The sequence below is a fragment of the Chiroxiphia lanceolata genome, chromosome Z (assembly GCF_009829145.1).
Source record: "Chiroxiphia lanceolata isolate bChiLan1 chromosome Z, bChiLan1.pri, whole genome shotgun sequence".
NCBI classification, from domain to species: Eukaryota; Metazoa; Chordata; class Aves; order Passeriformes; family Pipridae; genus Chiroxiphia; species Chiroxiphia lanceolata.
Window position 1 is genome coordinate 72,211,422 of NC_045671.1, and position 17,169 is coordinate 72,228,590.

Here is a 17,169-nt window from a genome sequence, read left to right on the forward strand (position 1 = left end):
GCAGTATTGAGCTGTTTCTTGTAATTTTCCTTGTCCTGTTTCTTATGGGGCCTTTGTTTTGTGAGCCTTTATAATCTTTTGGGTCAAGAATGAAGCCCTCACATGTGCAATGGAGACTGGGTTTGTTTTTTTTTTTTCCTAGGTGCATCATCTTCCCACCTGCATCTCTGGGAACCCCTGTACTGTTGAGTGAAATCTACTTCAAACCCACAATGACTTGTATCTTAAAAAGCACCATCTCTTTACATAGCTCACACCCTTCTAAAAGCTCTGGGATGAACAGTAGGAAGTATATATGCTAAATAGAGCCTGATGTAATGGTATTACGAGTCTGCATATTGAGAAGTGTGTTAGCTACAGTAGTCTTTGGATAAATGCCTCATTGTGCCCAGTTGTGATTGTTTTGGAGTGGCCCACTGTTCTCCTATGATAACAACAAAATAAGTACAAACCTGCATGGTTTTGTCATACATATCCAGGTATTCTTTTCTGAGCTTGTGCATAATGCACAAGTAATGCGGGAGAGTGTTGGAGCTTCTTTATATAGATTTAGTAAAGGGAATTGTTTGTGGGGCTGGCTGGTTTCTGACCTTTCTGAGCTTTCTCCTGTACCAGCATAGGAAGGGTCCCAGACTCTTAACCAGTATCAGTAGTTGCTACTGTAGTGCAAATGCTGAATAATTTTGTACTGAGTAGTGATCAGGCAGCTTGGGATAGGAGAAACAAATTAAATTTTAAAAGGGTTGATGTGTATGCTTTTTATCAGGTCTGCTTAATATTTTTTCCTTGTGTTAAGTGCAGTGTCAGGATCTTGGATCGTGGGATGCAAATGTAGCATGTCTGGTTTCTGTCAGGAATGGTCTGCCCTGGTAATCTGGGAAGTTAAAGCCAAACTTTTGGGGGAGGATTTATTATAATTCCCCTATCAGAACTTGCCCTTCAGGTTTATGTGGTAATGATGTCAAGGCCTGTTTCTTCTCTCTTCTCAGAAAGGATGTGTTTCTGACTGCTTCCCAGCTCCCGGCTGTGCTGGAGGCTCCAGAGGGGTGGCAGGTACGTATAGAGAAACTGGAGGTACAGCCCCACAGCAGAAGGGGGACTGTGGTGGATTCGTGGTGACTCTGTTATAGGTGTCTTTGTTAGCAAAACAAACAAAGACACTGCAAGAAAACTAGGGACTTACAGCATACTGAAAAATGTAAAGAAGGGGTTTATTATAAGCTTGATTTATTGCTTTCTTTTGCTCCACGACCAAAATACTCAAGAAACTTAGCAGGAAAGGGACTTTTTCTAGTTGGAAATATACTGTAAATTTACCTGTTCTTCAGTTACCACTGAATGGTCATGTTCAGGATTGCAGCTTCCCTGTGTTACACAGCTGGTGTTATGAGGGGCTGTTGGACTTGCTTTTGGAGATATTTGGCTCTGAAAGTGTTACTGGACACTGAGGATAGTTGGTTTTTTTTAAAACACATGTGCCTGTTAATTTAGACATGCAGGTACTTTCACAAGTGCCAGTAGTTGCCAGTAGGCATCTTCAAATAACTTGAATGACTCACTCAGTCCTATGAGCCCCAAAAGAAATGAGAAGGAAACTGAGCAATATTTTTGACTGTGGCAGTATGTTTAATTGGTAGGGAAATATGAACTTGAAATTTTAGGGAGTTTATTTCTTGCTCATTTGGGTAGTTTTCAGTGCAGCACTGACACTGTCACAACCCGGGGTCAATATCTGGGAGTACCCAACGAGGCAGAAGAGGGTCTTAAAACGTGTCCTGGGGAGCTCTAGAATTCTGTATTTGGGATAGCTCAGCATCCAAGGTGGTTAGCTCTTTCCTGTTGCTTTTCGAAATTGTAGCCTATTTTTAATGATCTACCCCCAGTAATCTGAAAATTAAGAATTTTAGTCTCCTATTTGTCTTGTAATTTTTTTTGTGTAATACTTTATCTTTGTGTAATCTTCACCCCCAGAAAAAGAACATGGTGGTAAAAGAAAAGGAATGTGAGTTAAAAAAAAAAAATATCTCTCTAAGTATTCCACTGAAGATAAAGATATTCTCTGCTTTAAGCACAAGCATTATCTTCCTGAGTACTGCTTGATTAAGCATATTTATCATGCAGAATCAGAAAGTACTAATTTCTGACCTAAAACTGGTAATCTTATTTTCCTAAGAAATTTTATCCTCTTTTTGCACTAGGGCACATCCTCCAGCAGGTAGAAATAAAGACCACATCAAATTATCTTAAAAATCTTTGTCTAATTTTTAAGCACCTAGCAACTACAAAGTGTTTCAGTTACAGTTTGAAATATGAATAATCCCATGGTCTACATATATGTTAGTCATAAAGGGCTACTGGTCTGCTAGTTTGAGGTTGTGCCTTACTTCAGCAGCAAGTGAGTCCTAATGTGTTCTGTAATGAAAAGATTGTAAATAATGATGTTTTTCATGAGACTGTTTAAAAATAGCACGGTGCTTGGGGTTTTGAAAGGGTGAGAACTAAAACAAAGGATATATCCAGACTGGCCTTACTGATCTGAAATTCACAAACTTTGTAAATAAAACTCAGCTCTCAGAGGTTATAAAACAGGTATCAATAAACATTAAAGCAGGCCTGTATTCTGTTAAAGCTTCATAAGCTTTCAAAAGAAAGTTATTTAAGGAGAACTTGCAGTTTATGCCCTCTGACAGTTGAATCCTTTAACCCCTCCCTTTTCTGCTGGAGGAAGCAATTTGCTCATAAATTTGCCTGCCTCTGCATATTGAGATTCATATCCCTTATCCTGGTAACATACAAGTTTTGCAAATGCATAATCTTTAAATTTATTTTTTTTTATTCTAAAAATAGCAGGGTAGGGCTGCCTGATAAACCTGCCATGGTTTTTTTTGCTCCTGGCAGTAGGGAAAGGAAGGGTGTCTTGCAGTCGGTTGTTGCTTACTGTGAGGTCCTTTTTTGCTGTGCCTGGACAACCAGTGAGTGGTGTGAAAGTGATTTGATGGAGAGGTGGGGGAGTAGTACATACTGCAGAGGGCCTTCTTTAGGGCCCAGAGGAAGGTGGTCTTTTGCCTGGCAGCCTCACTGAGGGCTTGCATCACCCATGGTCACGTAGTTGGGCATTGCTTGTGTTGGAGAAGACGACGGGGTGTTAGCATGGGTGGGAGCAGAAGCGCAGCGTAGGTGAGGGATTGCAGGGGAAGATAAACCCTGTGTAGGAGAATAAAGTGCAATAGAGAATGGGAGGAAAACGATGGGAACGCTTAGCGTGGCTGGGGAATCCTGAAAAGAGCGGCAGAATTAGGCCAGGAGGGCCAGTGTTCATTTGGCTTTCTACAGGGAGAGGCAGGATGCCCTATGATGGTCATGATCATTTATTGGGAATCACAAGGATCCCAGCTACAGTGCTGACTGCTGCTGGTATGTTAGTGAATTCTCCTATGTTTTTAACCTTCATATGGAAAATAAAGATAGATCCACTTAGTTTGGCTCGATATTACACAAACTGCTAAGTTGCACAATGCAACTAAGTATTTCTTAGAAGGAAGACTATTTCAAAACCAGTGTTGTGAAATTGGTCATTTCTTAACTTTGAAATTCCAGAATTTAGATAACTTGTGCAGGATTTGTGCATACAAGATACACAGTTGGATCCAGTTTTACCATGCTGACTGGGATAGTAGACACTGGCCTCTGGTTTGCGTTACTTATTAAAAAAATCAGGTATTGGTAAGGGTTGCTGAATTGACATCTCTGAAAGATGGAAGTTTTATGTTCACAGGTACTTCTGTGAAGTAAAGGTGACAGTCTCCTTCCCACTGTTGGTTCTTCAGCTTCTCCCACTGCAGCACTAGTGTTTTGCATTTTTCTAGAAGGTAGAGCAAAGCACTTTGTCTTTGCCTAGTGACACAGGCAATGTGAGAAATGTGTTTTTGATCTTGGTAACAGTCAATATGTACCATTTCAACTCTGTGCTTTCATAATTTGTGCTAATATTACTTATTAGCAGTTTTGCAGCCTGAAATTTTTCTAACAGCTTTGATTTTCTGTCCTTTGAGAGAGCAGGAAGTTTGCTCTACCTATTTCTCTGCCTGTGCATTAAAATTATACATGTGAATGTGAATGTTCATAGCTCTGAACTTCCAGCTGTGCTCTGACAAGCTGACAGGAGCTCTGTTGATTGTTTCTTCTTCTATAGTTGCCCTGTTTTTAGCCACCACAGGCACAAGCAGTATGGAAAACTCATGCAAGTAGTGTACATTATTTTGCTGCCTTTCATCATTACACGCTGATCTAAAATCATCACCAGAGTGTGAAAACTAAAATTACTGATTTAAATTTACCTCAGAAAGTTGTTAACGGTTTTGCAGAAAAGTAGGCCTGTGGTCACTTTAATTAGAGTTTAAGTATCTAACCAAGCATTTCAAGTTTCTTTCTGCTTTACTTTTTCAGTGTTCTTATTTTCAAGCAAATTGTGGCTCGTTTTTCAGAGTAAAACTTAAAACATTAGGAGACCTAAGTTTTCAGAAGTGCAAAGCACTCAGATCTAATCAAAGCCAGTGAACACTAATGGAACTGAGTTAATTTGGAAATCAGGCCATTGTCTGAGCCTTTTTTTTTTTTTTTTCTTTTTCTACCCCTTGTGTTACATAAAAAGAGGTTCATATTAGATTATGGATGACTTCCCATTAGATGTCAGTGAAGGATAATTTTTAGCACAGGGAAGGGAAGGGTAAGGGAGAGTAATTAAATTGAAGGCTAAATTAAAGGACAAGGTCCTGAGTGCATTTTCATCTCTATTTAAAGTCATAGAAATGAGAACAAAGTGGATCTTGCACAATTTGGCATGTAACATTCACTGTAGTGTGTCTCACCCCTTTTATAACATGCAAAATTTTACCATAGATCAACAAATAACATCCCACTTAATAAGTCAAACTTATTAATGCGAAAAAAGGACCTGTCTTGCAAGCCTGTACTGTAGGAATGAAATCACAGATTTCCACTTTATGTGGCCAGAGCAATTCTCAGTCCACACAGCAAAGTAGGTGCTAAGCAGTCCAGCCAGACCTTTTGTCTTCTGCAAAAGATACTGTCATTTTTTTCAGGCTTTGCTCTGCTTTTGCATTGTCTGAGAAAGGTGAGCTAGGCTGGGAATGTAACTGTGGCTGTAGGGAAACTCAGGGTTATCCTTTGGTGGGGCTTGGATTTGCTAGTCCTGTTTTAAAGTCCAGAAAATTTACAGGATTTCAGAATTACTCTGGAGTAATCTCTACCATGTGGTAACTGATAGCTTATAGATGTCCTGGCTGTCTCTTTTAGGAAAAAAAAAACCACAACAGCCAGATTTAACAGGGAATTATTACATGGAGTCTTTTCAGTAACTAAAGGTAGCAGGAAATAAAGAATTAGCAGTGTGTAGAAATAATGGCTCAAAGATCTTTCTTCAAACTGCTGTTTTCCCCTATACATCTCTGTTATAAAGTTGCCAAACTGCCTTGAACTTAACCACTGAACTGCTGTTTCCTTTTAAACCCTTATCTGTAAAGCTGTGTGTTTAAACAGAATATGTTTATGTGATAACTTTTAACTTTGATGAGTGGGCACTTTTTTATGTATTGGAGAGCAAAATGTGGAATTGCTTATGTATGATGATAAACAGGAAGGGTGAATGACAGACAGACAAACCTAACTGAAAATATAATGCCTTAAAAACCAAAATGATGCCCATGATCTGCTACAAACAATTGGATCTGTTCTGAACTGCTTACCAAGATGACAACAACAACAAAAAAACCAAAACAAACCCCACAAAAACATATTTATGTCACAAGTTCAGCTTGAGCAAGTGGTGGTCCTGCGTGGGTTTTTTTCTTGGTAGACAAAGATTTGTAGGAGCAAACGAGATTTTTAAATCTTTTAATGTTACCTGTGATGATTTAGTAAAGCAGGTGTAGACACTTCAGATGTAGTTGCCTGTTGTCTACTCAGCCATGTTACTTCTGCCTTTGTTGTGGATCTGCTGGCTGCGCTTTCCAGAGGTTCCAACTTGCCTTTGCCTGCTTAAACCCGGGACCTCTCCCTCCTAGAAACTTGCTTGTGCTTGGAGATGTCCTTGCTGCAGCTTCACCCTAGTCTTTTTACTTCAGTGTTCCTGAAGTACTGGCCCCTTCCTCTTTAATGCTGCTAATGATTTTGTAACCTTTGCTTGCCCTCTGGATCACGTCCTGGTGTTGTGACTGTCTTGGATTGTGGCACGTCTCTTAGTGGTGCTGTGCTGGTCTCCCAGGCAATGGCACGGTGAAAATCCAGCAGGTGAAAATCTGTGCCCAGCTGCAAAGGACAATGTGCTTTTCTCTCCACCACCCTGCCCTGAGTGTACAGCCCTCAAAAGTTATCTGTATTCTAGTAATTGATGAATGCACTCACTTCTCCTGCTAGGTACTTAATGAACCTTCACCTAGGAGGGGTTGTAGGAAAACAGGAGCAGTGGAGACTTGTGGAAGGTGATGTACAAAGCAGTGAACAGTTTTGTTGATTATAGTGGACAGGCCTTTCTGGGCCTGACAGTAATGGGTAACTCAGACAGAGTGACTTTCACAGAACTGTCTAGCACTTTTACTAGTTCAATGCTTTCTCCCTTTATTTTTGTATGCACTGCATTAGCTCTTTGCTTCTGTAGCTGTATTGCTTTCTACCCCACACACCTTGAGTGCATTAGTAGCATTAGAATACTTCACTAAAAAAGACACTCGTGTAGGATCCCAAGGATGGGAGGCACAGCAGGTTTGTGTCACCGGTGCTTGGGATTATTGCTGCACTTCTCATGTTCTTTGCTCTCTGAACTTAAACTACACTCAGATTTTGTGCATTAAACATAATTGAAAATTCAGAATATTTGTACTTGGCGTTCTGGATTGAAATTACTCCTTTCAATTGCTGTTTATTTGCCGTGTGATGTCTTTTATTTTCAAAAATATTATTTTCATCAATTAATGTTTTTTTTTTTTATCCAAACTGAGCTGTGCAGACAGCTGTAGAAATACTACAAGATCAGTGCTATTTTTGGCAGTATTTGGTTTGCTTTTTCCTCTGCTTCTAACTCCCCTCCTCTCTCCACAGCACCGTTCATTTCTCCCCTGAAACAGAAGAATGCGCTCGGCCGCGCTTCTCAGCAGCTCTGCAGCCTGTGGAGAGTGTGGGCAGTTCCTGTGCGCAGCATCCTGGAAAATGTGCGTTCTCTTGAAGTGATCTGCTGGAAAGCACGTTCTTGCTACAGTTGTTCCAGCCTCTCGAGGTCTGAAATGCCCGGTCTCTGATAACTCCCTGGGATTTGCATTTCGTCTGCCGAAGGAACGCTACCTACCGCGCCCGTCCAGCCAACCCTGCAGGGCAAGGACACTGAAAATGGCTCTGGGTGTTTTTTATGCAATTTGGGGTTTGTTGCTAGAAGTGGCAGTAGCATTTGGCCCAGTCCCGAGGATCACTTGGGAACACAGAGGTAAGAACAGCAATTTAAGCAGTGTAATACGGGACATTTCCACAACTCCAGGGTTTCTGTAGGATCTGAAACTCCTTGAAGCCCTGTGTTCTTTAGACCAGTTTGCTGTGAGTTTGGTCAGGTATTGCTGGCTTTGCACAGTTTATGAAGTGCTTGGGACCAGAATATTCAAAAATTACTTGGGGACTGGGTTAACTGGTTTCAGGTCCTTTGAGCATCTCTGAAAATAGAGCTTTTTAAAGGAGGAATTCCACATTCGGCTTTCTCAGCAGAAGGATCTTGCAGCTGAAGTTTGCTTCAAGAGAAAACTCCAATAGGTGTATTTTGTTTAAAACAAATTATTTTTACTCTGAGTCTGAACATGTCAGCAAAGTGCATCTCTCCAGCTAATAATCTTTTTTATGCTTTCTCAGTCTGAGATGTATTTTGACACCAAGCCAACCTGTGCACTAAATAAATCACCAGGCAAAGGAAAAACAGGCATTTGGCCTTCTTCTGACAGCATCATATGGTGCTTAGATATGAAACAATCTTTCACAGAACACTGCTTTTCTTGTATTTGAAGTTGCAGCAAATACTCATGACCTCCCAATACAGTTACAGGAGTCTGCAAATGTGGTGCCAGGAGCAGTAGAAGGAATCAGAGGATCGTTTAGCCTTTGGCTTAGTAATTTAACCTGAGTCTGAAAAGAGCTCTAAAACAAGGACTATAGAGTAGTTATTTGCTGCTGTTTGTGAATATATATTTTTCCATTTTCTCCTTGCTCCCCACCCCCTCCTCCATGTGGCATGGATGCTTTTAGGTCCTTTTTTTACTCCTAGTTAGTAAGCAACAATTGTGCAGTAACTAAAGAAAGCCAAGCAAATAGATTGGCTATGTGAAGAAGCAGCCTTTAAAATAAGGGTATTAAATTCTGAGAGTCCTACTACAGGAAGAGATAGATGGAGATTAAGAATGTAGTAGGAATAAACAGATTGAGATGACTGTAGGAAGTGTTTTTCCTGATTATTGGCATAGCAATTAGTAGTTGCTGATGAAGCTTTTCAGAAATGGTGGTCTGGACAAGGTTTGTAGTTGCTTTGACTCTTTGATGCTCAGATCTTTTATAGTAGTTAAAATTTGGCAAGTTGCTGTTTAATGGTACAGTAGTGTACTGCAGACCCACATCCAAATTAGTCAAAATAAATGGAATTTTATTTTCATTCCTGCTATTTCTCTGTGTCTGTCTGCTAAAGATTGTTGCATTTAAATATTGGAAACCTGCTCTCAATAGGAGAGGGAATTTTTAGTTCAGTGGAGTTGTAGGAACCAGTTCATACATTTAGGGAAAATCTTCCTGCCAAGTAAAAGATTTCAAAATTACATGCTTGAAAATCTAGTTTAAGATTAATGTTTCTTGAGTACTGTAGTTGAAAATGTGCAATTACTAATGTTAAAACTGGAAGCAATAATGCATTGTTTTCACCTATATCTTAAAAAGCCATGCCTAATTAATCTTATGGTAGTCTCAATTTTCCATTATGGTTGTAGATGCAGAAAAAAACCCATTCTTTTATATTAGTCAGCTTGTGTCATCTTTCTCCAAGCTATTCTGGTCCAGTCTGCAAGCTTCCTTGTTCCACTGCCTTTTCTCTCATGTCTCACTCTGTTTCTCTTCTTCTTCCTTTTCATCTTGATTTTTCCCTCATGCTGTTTTCCTTCTATTGTATGCATTTCATCTCTGGTTTTCATTTCACAGTCAGCTTATTGACCATCTATAAATGTTCTCTTCTTAGCTTCTGTGTCTTCTTTCTGCTGTGGCAGTTTGCTGAAGTGTCATCTTAAGGTGCAGGATATTTTGTAAGATTTGTTTGGGGCAGTTGCAAGGGATGTGGTGACCGACCTGATTTTCCACAGTAGGTTGGTATGTGGAAAGGAGAAGGTGAGAAAGGACCTGACAGTGAATGTGGAAAATGGAAGTTTAGAAAAAGCAGGTAGGAAAAAAAATAAAGGAAGAAGTGAGTTATAGGGATCACCACGAGAGGAAATATTTAGGCATTTGACACTGAATGAGAAAGTGGGGACAAGTGATTTTGACATTTATGATGGGAGCTGCTGTTTCTGCTGAATCAAGCTTCTGAGGGGTGTCCCTCGTCTTCTACATGGGTTTTCTGAACTAACCTTTATTGTTTTCAAATTACCCAACAGCTGTTAGACAACTTAGAAAAAATGACTCATAAGCTTGAACCTAAGTGATTGTGTTTCTTCATGTGGTGCTATTTTTTTTTCCATTTCAACAGAGGTCCAGCTAATACATTTTAATGAATCAAAAGTGTCAAACTATTCAACCTTGCTGTTAAGTGAAGACAAAAATGTTCTATATGTAGGAGCCAGGGAAGTGATCTTTGCCTTAAACGCAGTGAATATTGCTGAGAAGCAGCACGAGGTATGCATTTTAATACATTATCCCCCATGTGAAAATCATGCACCAAATTTGACTTAATTGCCTAATATCAGTAGCATTGCGCTTTAGGTAGCAGGTACCTAAAAGAGAAACCACTGTGTGGGCTACTCCAGTGTTATTTCTGGAAGATACTGTAGACTCAAAGAGAGGAAGAAAGGAGAAGTTGGATATAAACAACTAATTAGAGGTATCCTTGGGTATTTCCTTCTTGTGGGCAGGATGCTGGACTGGAGGGACTTCGGGTGTCATCTGTAATGGTGGTTCTTACCCATATCCTTACAGTCAGGAGTGGGCCACATTTTGTTAATCTGAATCAGGGTCACCTGATCTGAAACAGAAGCACAGTTGGTGCTTCCTCAGGAGTGCAGCCTGCAGATGTGCTGCAAATAATGGGCCTGTCCTTTGAGTCTGAGCTTCTCTTTTGTGTCTGGGTGTGTCTGCACAGCAAGAGGTGGTGCAGACAGGTCTGATCCAGCTTGCTCAGAGAGGTACTTTGGATGTGCTGATGGTGGCTTCTCAAAGTAGCTTAGCCAGGCAGAAATCTGCTAACATTGTATTGCTTCCAGTCCTTCCCAGGCTCCTACTTCTCATCCCATCAGCAGCACAGGCTGACACGTAGAGGTGCAGCGTGGAGTCCCACACAGCATGCTTTGGAAGATGCTCATATGATCTTTAATCTGAAGAACATATTTATGGATGGTGGTGGGAAATGTCACCAGCATATAAAACTTGTTTAATGGGTACATGTAGCTGTCAAAATTGTACTCAGTATAGTGTAAATTGGTCCAATAAGTTTTCTGCAATTCCTCTCCCCTATATGTTTTTTATTCAAGTGTTAATAAAATTGGGAAGTATTTAAAATTGAAAATACTTAAAACAGTTACAGTTGCATCTCCCTAATGCATATGGTAATGAAAACTTTATTAGCAATTTGAGGGGAGTCATCATTATGAACCCAAAAGATAATAACAGTAGTTTAGTCCTGCTTAAGGCACATGAATTTGAAACTGTCACCTCCCTGGGAAAGAATGGCTTTGAACCTTTGAAAACTACTGGGAAAATAAATAACTTGCATTTGCTGCAGATAGTTTTAGGACTGCCTTTTTTGGTGTGTGTGTGTGTGTTATTGCAAGATTTTCAGATCTTGTATTGAATTGAAGTACTTTGAATGTGCCTTTTTGTTGCTTCTTTTTTCACTTAGTTACACTGGAAGGCCGCAGAAGATAAAAGGACAAAATGCGCAGTCAAGGGCAAATCAGAACAGGTACTTTTATTGAACTTTGGCAAAGATACTACACATTGCAGTTCAAGAGAAGTGATGTTAAAAAAAGAAAGTATCCAGTTGTTTGAAATTAAATGTTGAAATAATCGCCCAGTTTTTCTAAATTAACTTGAGCATTAGAAATTGCAGCACGCCTAGGTTGGTAACTTTTTGGTTTTGGGTTGGTTTGTTTTGTTTTTTGTTTGGTTTTGGTGTTGTTTGGTTGGTTGTTTGGTTGGGTTTTTTTTTGTTTTGGGTTGGGGGGTTTTTTGTTTGTTTTGTTGTTTGGGTTTTTTTTCATTAGTTCATTATTTTTTGCTAGTGACTGTTACTTGAATGTCTGAAAATCTAAACATACCCTGATGTGTGCTCTAGTTTTAATGGTTTTCCATTTAAAACGCTAAAACAGTATCACTTTCACTGAAGTAACTGATAGCAACTGTTGTGTTTTGTCGTTGTAATAATTCCTTCCCAGCGTTTGGTTTTACAGAATGACTGATAATTTCATTTGCTTTGCTTTAGGGCATAGGTGTCTGGGTTTTTTTCACCCATTCTGTGTCCCCTTGTGGTGCTCAGCGGGTGTGCACCTTCCTAAGCAGCCTGACCTCCTGACAGCTTGGCGGTGCAGGCAAGCTCAGCCCCTGGGATCCCTGGGTGTTTCTAGGAACCACTGACTCCTCACGACTGCCAGGGTGTGGTCTGGCTTGCTCTTTTTCCCTCTCTGTGGAGGTGGTTTACTCGAGGTAGTTGACTGTATGTGGATGTACCTTTCCCCTCGTGTAAAACCATTTCATTTAATGATGTGGCAGAGCGAGGGTTTGCTGGGCAAGACTGTCAGTCAGGCTTTTAGCACAGGTTTGAAAGTAGAATCCTGTAAGTCTGTGAATGCAGAAAGCAGTCCTACTCTGCAGTTGCAGGGATGTGACCCTTAAACCTGCAGCCTCTTCATTTCATGCTGCTACAAAACCCCAAGTGCTGCATCCAGGGCCGATAGGCATTCTGCCTTCATGGGGCTGCCCAGGGTGGGAGTGGGCTCTCTTCCCTCCCTTGGACTGGCTTACTGCTTTTCCTTCCACTGGTGACTGTCAGTACCTTGTCCAAATATGAGGTGTGGCAGATATTTTAAGGGCTGTTTCCTCCTTGTCTGCCTCTTCAGGATGGGGTCAGAGAATGTTATTTGTGTTTTCCAAGTTCATTTGGGCTTGCTAGTAATAATACTCACAGCCACAATGACTGTGAGATGTTTCTCTTATATGCATATGTTTAGCCAGCTGTGTGTGAATCTCCACAAGTCCTCTGCAGAGATTACTGGTGGGGTATGTTAGACCCCACAAAGAGAGCTCTAAATTTATTTTCTTTGTTTTCCCCTGTCCCTAGTTAGCAACTCACAGTTGTTGCTGGCCATACTTTTCCCTCACTGTGCTCGTAACCATTTAGTAGTCACATTTATTGTAACTGTGATGTTTTGCATAGTCCAGGAGTTTCAAAAGGGTCAAGGTTTTAAGCCACTGTTGCTATTTCTTACACTCTCCCTCATCCATCACCACTGTACTGTGTAGTGCCAGCAGAAAGCATTCATGCAGTTGTTCAAGGAGCTCATCTGGCAGAAAACTGGTTTTACTCTCTTCCCCTCCCTGCAGTTTTCTGCCGTACAGTCACAGAAATACCTAGTTTGTCTCATAAGAAGGAATAGTAAGACCAGTGCTGAAACTTGCTTAAGAAGTTTATAGTACAACAGTTCAGTGGTGGTGTCTGACAGTATACTAGCAAGAATTAAGGGATGTTGATACTGGTTTTCCCCTTCTCTAAGTGGGTGTTTAGAGTTGTTTTTCTTCGTTATTACTCTGAGTCTTTATGGTATCCTTTATTAAGGGTTTTGCTCAAACTCATTGTTCTGTTTCAGAACCAAAGAAATTAAGAAGATTCCTTGAATGATATCAGGGACTGGGGGGGGGGGGGAGGAGGGGTGGAAGGACAGCAGGAAGTGACAAAACTTTATAGCTAATTTAGGGGAATTACAGGTTTTGCTCTTAAGAAACAGCCTTGACTGTCAGTGTTTCGTTGAGGTGTACAAGAGATGGTGTAATCCAAAACTCCATGTTTAACTAGTCATTGCCATGGATTGGATGTGTGTTTGGAGCTTGTGCTTTTGTAAAAACATCTTGAGATGGACCCTGCTGAATATATGGTACTTGGTGATGCTACTCTGATAGGATACTGAGGCAGCTAGCTGCACATGACTGTAGGAACCAGATGCTGCAGGATTGATTAGAACTCCTGGAGATTGTAGGGAGATGGTGCCTCAGTGTCACCCACGTGTCACCCAGGCTTCTCTGGTGTGTGGCAACAGACAAGCTGACAGCACACCATCATCTGTTTATGTTGGAAGCCATGGTTTATCAGACTGGTTCTCTCCTTGTCCTCTCTTACAGACGGAGTGTCGTAACTACGTGCGTGTCTTGCAGCAGCTGAATGATACTTTCCTCTACGTGTGTGGAACTAATGCATTTCAGCCAACATGTGATTACGTGGTAAGAAATCTGTGTATGTTTTGACCGAGCAACAACTGTAACTTAAAAAGCAGCTCAGGTAAACAAGTTGATCTCCATTCCTGAAACTGTTGTATCTTCAGTGCTGGTTGTAAGGTTAGGAGCATTTATTGCACTGTCCCACCATAGATTATGGAAATAAACCGTACTGTTCCTTTTTTCAGAGCACTTAATGAATTCTTGATTCATCTTGTCTAACTACAGATTTACTTTTTCGTAATTCTTTGCGTATTGTGTGTTAGCATAAAACCAGTTTCTGAAACTGAAATTACATTGTTTGTAACTTCCACCCATTACCAGATCTTCCCAAAATTTCTCAGATTCCTGTCTCTGCTTGTCTTTTGTCTCTGCTTCTGGCTATGCCACAGATTCATAGTGCTGAATGCTTCAGAGTGAAGTCTTGGCACAAAATTAAAACTCCCTTTTTCTCACTGCTGACTCTTGTATCATTTTCCCTACTGCGGCTCTTAGCAATTCGAAAGTTGAGAAATCTTGTAGTTGTGCCTTTTTGTCTCCCCTGCTTGCAAGTCTGCCAGCCATCACCTCTGGAATATTGCCAGGAGCCACTGTTCTTAGCTTCCAATGTCTCCATTACACAGTATAACTGATTACTTGCCCAGTACTGTGGCTGCAGTTCATCATCTTTCTGATCCTCATTCTCTTGGTCTTTTTAGGGGATTTATAAAGTAGCAGCCAAAATACTCTGTTGCTTTTTAAAGCCTTAGCTGGATTATGCCCTATCTCACAAATTTAACATAATCTCGAAAATTGCTAAATCTGCTTCAGAAAGCCTTCTTGATTTCTGAGACTCCCTATTCTTTTCAGGCTTATTCAATAATTGCCAGTTCTTTCCATATATCAGTTAACTTCCCTGCTGTTCCTGGTGTCTTTCGTGGGTGCTTTTTCTCGAGGTCTGTCTGGATTTAACTTTTCATCTTTTGCTCTTTTCTGTTCTTGGCCTCACAAATTGCAGGATCACATTTCCTCTCTGTCCATGGGACTTGATAAGATTTTCCAAAAACACATATGCCTTTTATAATTATACACAAAATGCCTTTGATTCTGGCAGTTGATGATATAGCCTGATATTTAGTGTTTAGTTTTCAGTTAATTTTGCATGAGCTGAGTGGCTGAAAAAGTGCCAACAGTTGTTTTGTGGTTTTCAACTTGATTTTTCTTTTGCAGAATTTAACTTCATTTGAACTTGGAGGTAAAAATGAGGATGGTAAGGGTAGATGTCCATTTGATCCTGCTCAAAGCTACACATCTGTTATGGTTGGTAAGTTCAGACTTTGCCTACCTTGTTCTTATATATAAAAAAAGTTCTGTCTTTCCCACTGTCATGCTCCAGTTTGTCAGTGTCAAAATGGTAGCTTGCATCCATATTTTTTCCCTTTATTGTGTATCTGTAAAGATGTTAAAATACTTATTTAGTCAACCTTAGCATGTTTTTTGAAGGAGAACTTAAAAACTCTAGGTTGTTTTGGAAGCAACTTCTAAAATACTAATTTTCAAACTGTATTTTCAGGTGTTTAACCTATTTAGTCCAGGTAGTCTAAATGTACTTGGCTGCATTTGTAGCATCCATTAATGCAATTTCAGTAAATTTAACAAGTGGTACTTTTTAGCTGTCCTGAAGACTTACCCATAAGACAGAATAGAGAAGTGAGATATTGATTGCAGGTAGACTTACTGCATAGAAAGACACCCTTGAATCTCGACCTGGGGGATCCAGAGTTGATGGATTTACTGTTGTGTCAAAGATCATGAGAGAAGCTCAACATAGGATGAAACAGGAAATGAGAAACACAACTCCCTGCACTGTGCCTGCGTTTTTAAAAGTTGAGTTTGAACAATGGTGGCATAGAAAGAGAGAAGAATAATTCCAGACTTCTGATGCATTTAAGTAAATTTGCATGGTTTTACATGAACTGTAGGTTTACATGTTAAGTGCTAAAGTACCACAAAAACTGCTCTGAATTTCATCACTTCTTGTGTTAGAGCATCAATAAACCACACTCTGGAAGTGTTAGGCTTCAGCACAGTCAGCAGAAATGTAAACATAAAATACATGTCCAGGGCAATTTAGAGGAAGTCCTTGTTTGTCTTTTCTTGTGGGAAGCTTAAGCTTACATAGACTCAGAAAATATTTATGTACCTTTTTTGGTATCCAGTCCATAAGATCTAAAATATTTGGTTTTGTGTTAAAGACGAGGAGCTTTATTCTGGGACTTCTTACAATTTCTTGGGAAGTGAACCCATTATTTCACGGCACTCTCATCAGAGCCCTCTGAGAACAGAGTATGCAATACCTTGGCTTAATGGTAAGTGGGCATGAGAACTGGCCCAGATAAATTACTTTTCCTTCTTCAACCCCACACTGACAGAGTTTTCCTGGGTGTAAGGAGCAATTGTCTGATAGAGAGAATGGATTTTGTTATACTGGCATACCCTGACATGTGAGTGTGTGCCCTCATGATGCCATCAAGAGATGTTGATTTTTATCAGCATTGACAATGAAAACAACTTCAAGATATACAGGCTTACTCTGGACAATAATGGCTGCAGTTTATTTTATATCTGCGTGTTCTTCTTTGCAATAATGCAGCTTAGTTATGATACAGTAAGGAAAGCAATGTTTTTGGTCTGGAATGGGTTTTCAAATTGAGCTGATCGTGGTTCTTGGTGATTTCAGTTCCTGAATTTCAGAATTCACTGAGCTTTGTGAACGTTCAGAGGTTTGAGGCTTTGTGCCAAAAAGGACCAAAATCATGATCATCATAACCAAAAAGTACAGGATAGTGAGTTTTGTAACACATGTTTAATGTTGTTTTTAGTCTTTCAGCTAGTAGCTGAAATGGAGGGGAGGCAGGCAAGGGAGGTCATGTCCTCCAGGCCCATTAGAAAACCATGTTTGAGTATGGGCTGAAGAACATTATGGTGCAGTAATAATCTCATTACTTCAGAGATCTCTGAGGTATCTTAGTGCTTTCATTTAGGATTTGCGGGTTTGGGGAGTTTTTTTTTCTGTTCCTGGCTGGTTTTTTGTTTTGTTTTTGAGAAACACTATTCATATTATGAGCAAGAAACTGTGTAGGGAGGTCAGTGACTAGAGAGCAGGTAAATTCAATGTGGAATTTGGGTGAAAGAGAACTCCTAGAGGGTCTTTGAGGGAATCAGGTTAGTAGTCTCATATGTAATGGAAAATTCTTCTCTTTGTGTCTGTAGAGCCCAATTTTGTTTTTGCTGATGTGATAAGAGCAGATCAAAACAGCACAGATGGAGAAGATGACAAGATATACTTCTTTTTCACCGAGGTGTCTGTGGAGTATGAATGTATTGGAAAACTGATGATTCCAAGAATAGCTAGGGTCTGCAAGGTGGGAGATAGTTCAACTTACTGTTACTATATCAACTAGA

General features: G+C 40.2%; 1 protein-coding gene across 14 annotated transcripts in view; it reads left to right on the plus strand.

Moving 5' to 3' along the window:
* The window catches only part of SEMA4D (semaphorin 4D), a 95,593-nt gene that overhangs the window by 53,555 nt on the left and 24,869 nt on the right, over positions 1-17,169 (plus strand). For 11 of the 14 annotated variants that reach the window (XM_032676875.1, XM_032676876.1, XM_032676878.1 and 8 more), the window contains 8 exons: positions 990-1,053; positions 7,117-7,495; positions 9,776-9,921; positions 11,141-11,203; positions 13,633-13,731; positions 14,935-15,028; positions 15,960-16,073; positions 16,978-17,129. In XM_032676875.1, coding sequence (XP_032532766.1) covers positions 7,402-7,495; positions 9,776-9,921; positions 11,141-11,203; positions 13,633-13,731; positions 14,935-15,028; positions 15,960-16,073; positions 16,978-17,129 — 762 coding nt within the window. In that variant the 5' untranslated portion in view covers positions 990-1,053; positions 7,117-7,401. The remainder of the gene's footprint in view (positions 1-989; positions 1,054-7,116; positions 7,496-9,775; positions 9,922-11,140; positions 11,204-13,632; positions 13,732-14,934; positions 15,029-15,959; positions 16,074-16,977; positions 17,130-17,169) is intronic. The other 3 variants (XM_032676873.1, XM_032676872.1, XM_032676874.1) reach the window with 1 other exon arrangement.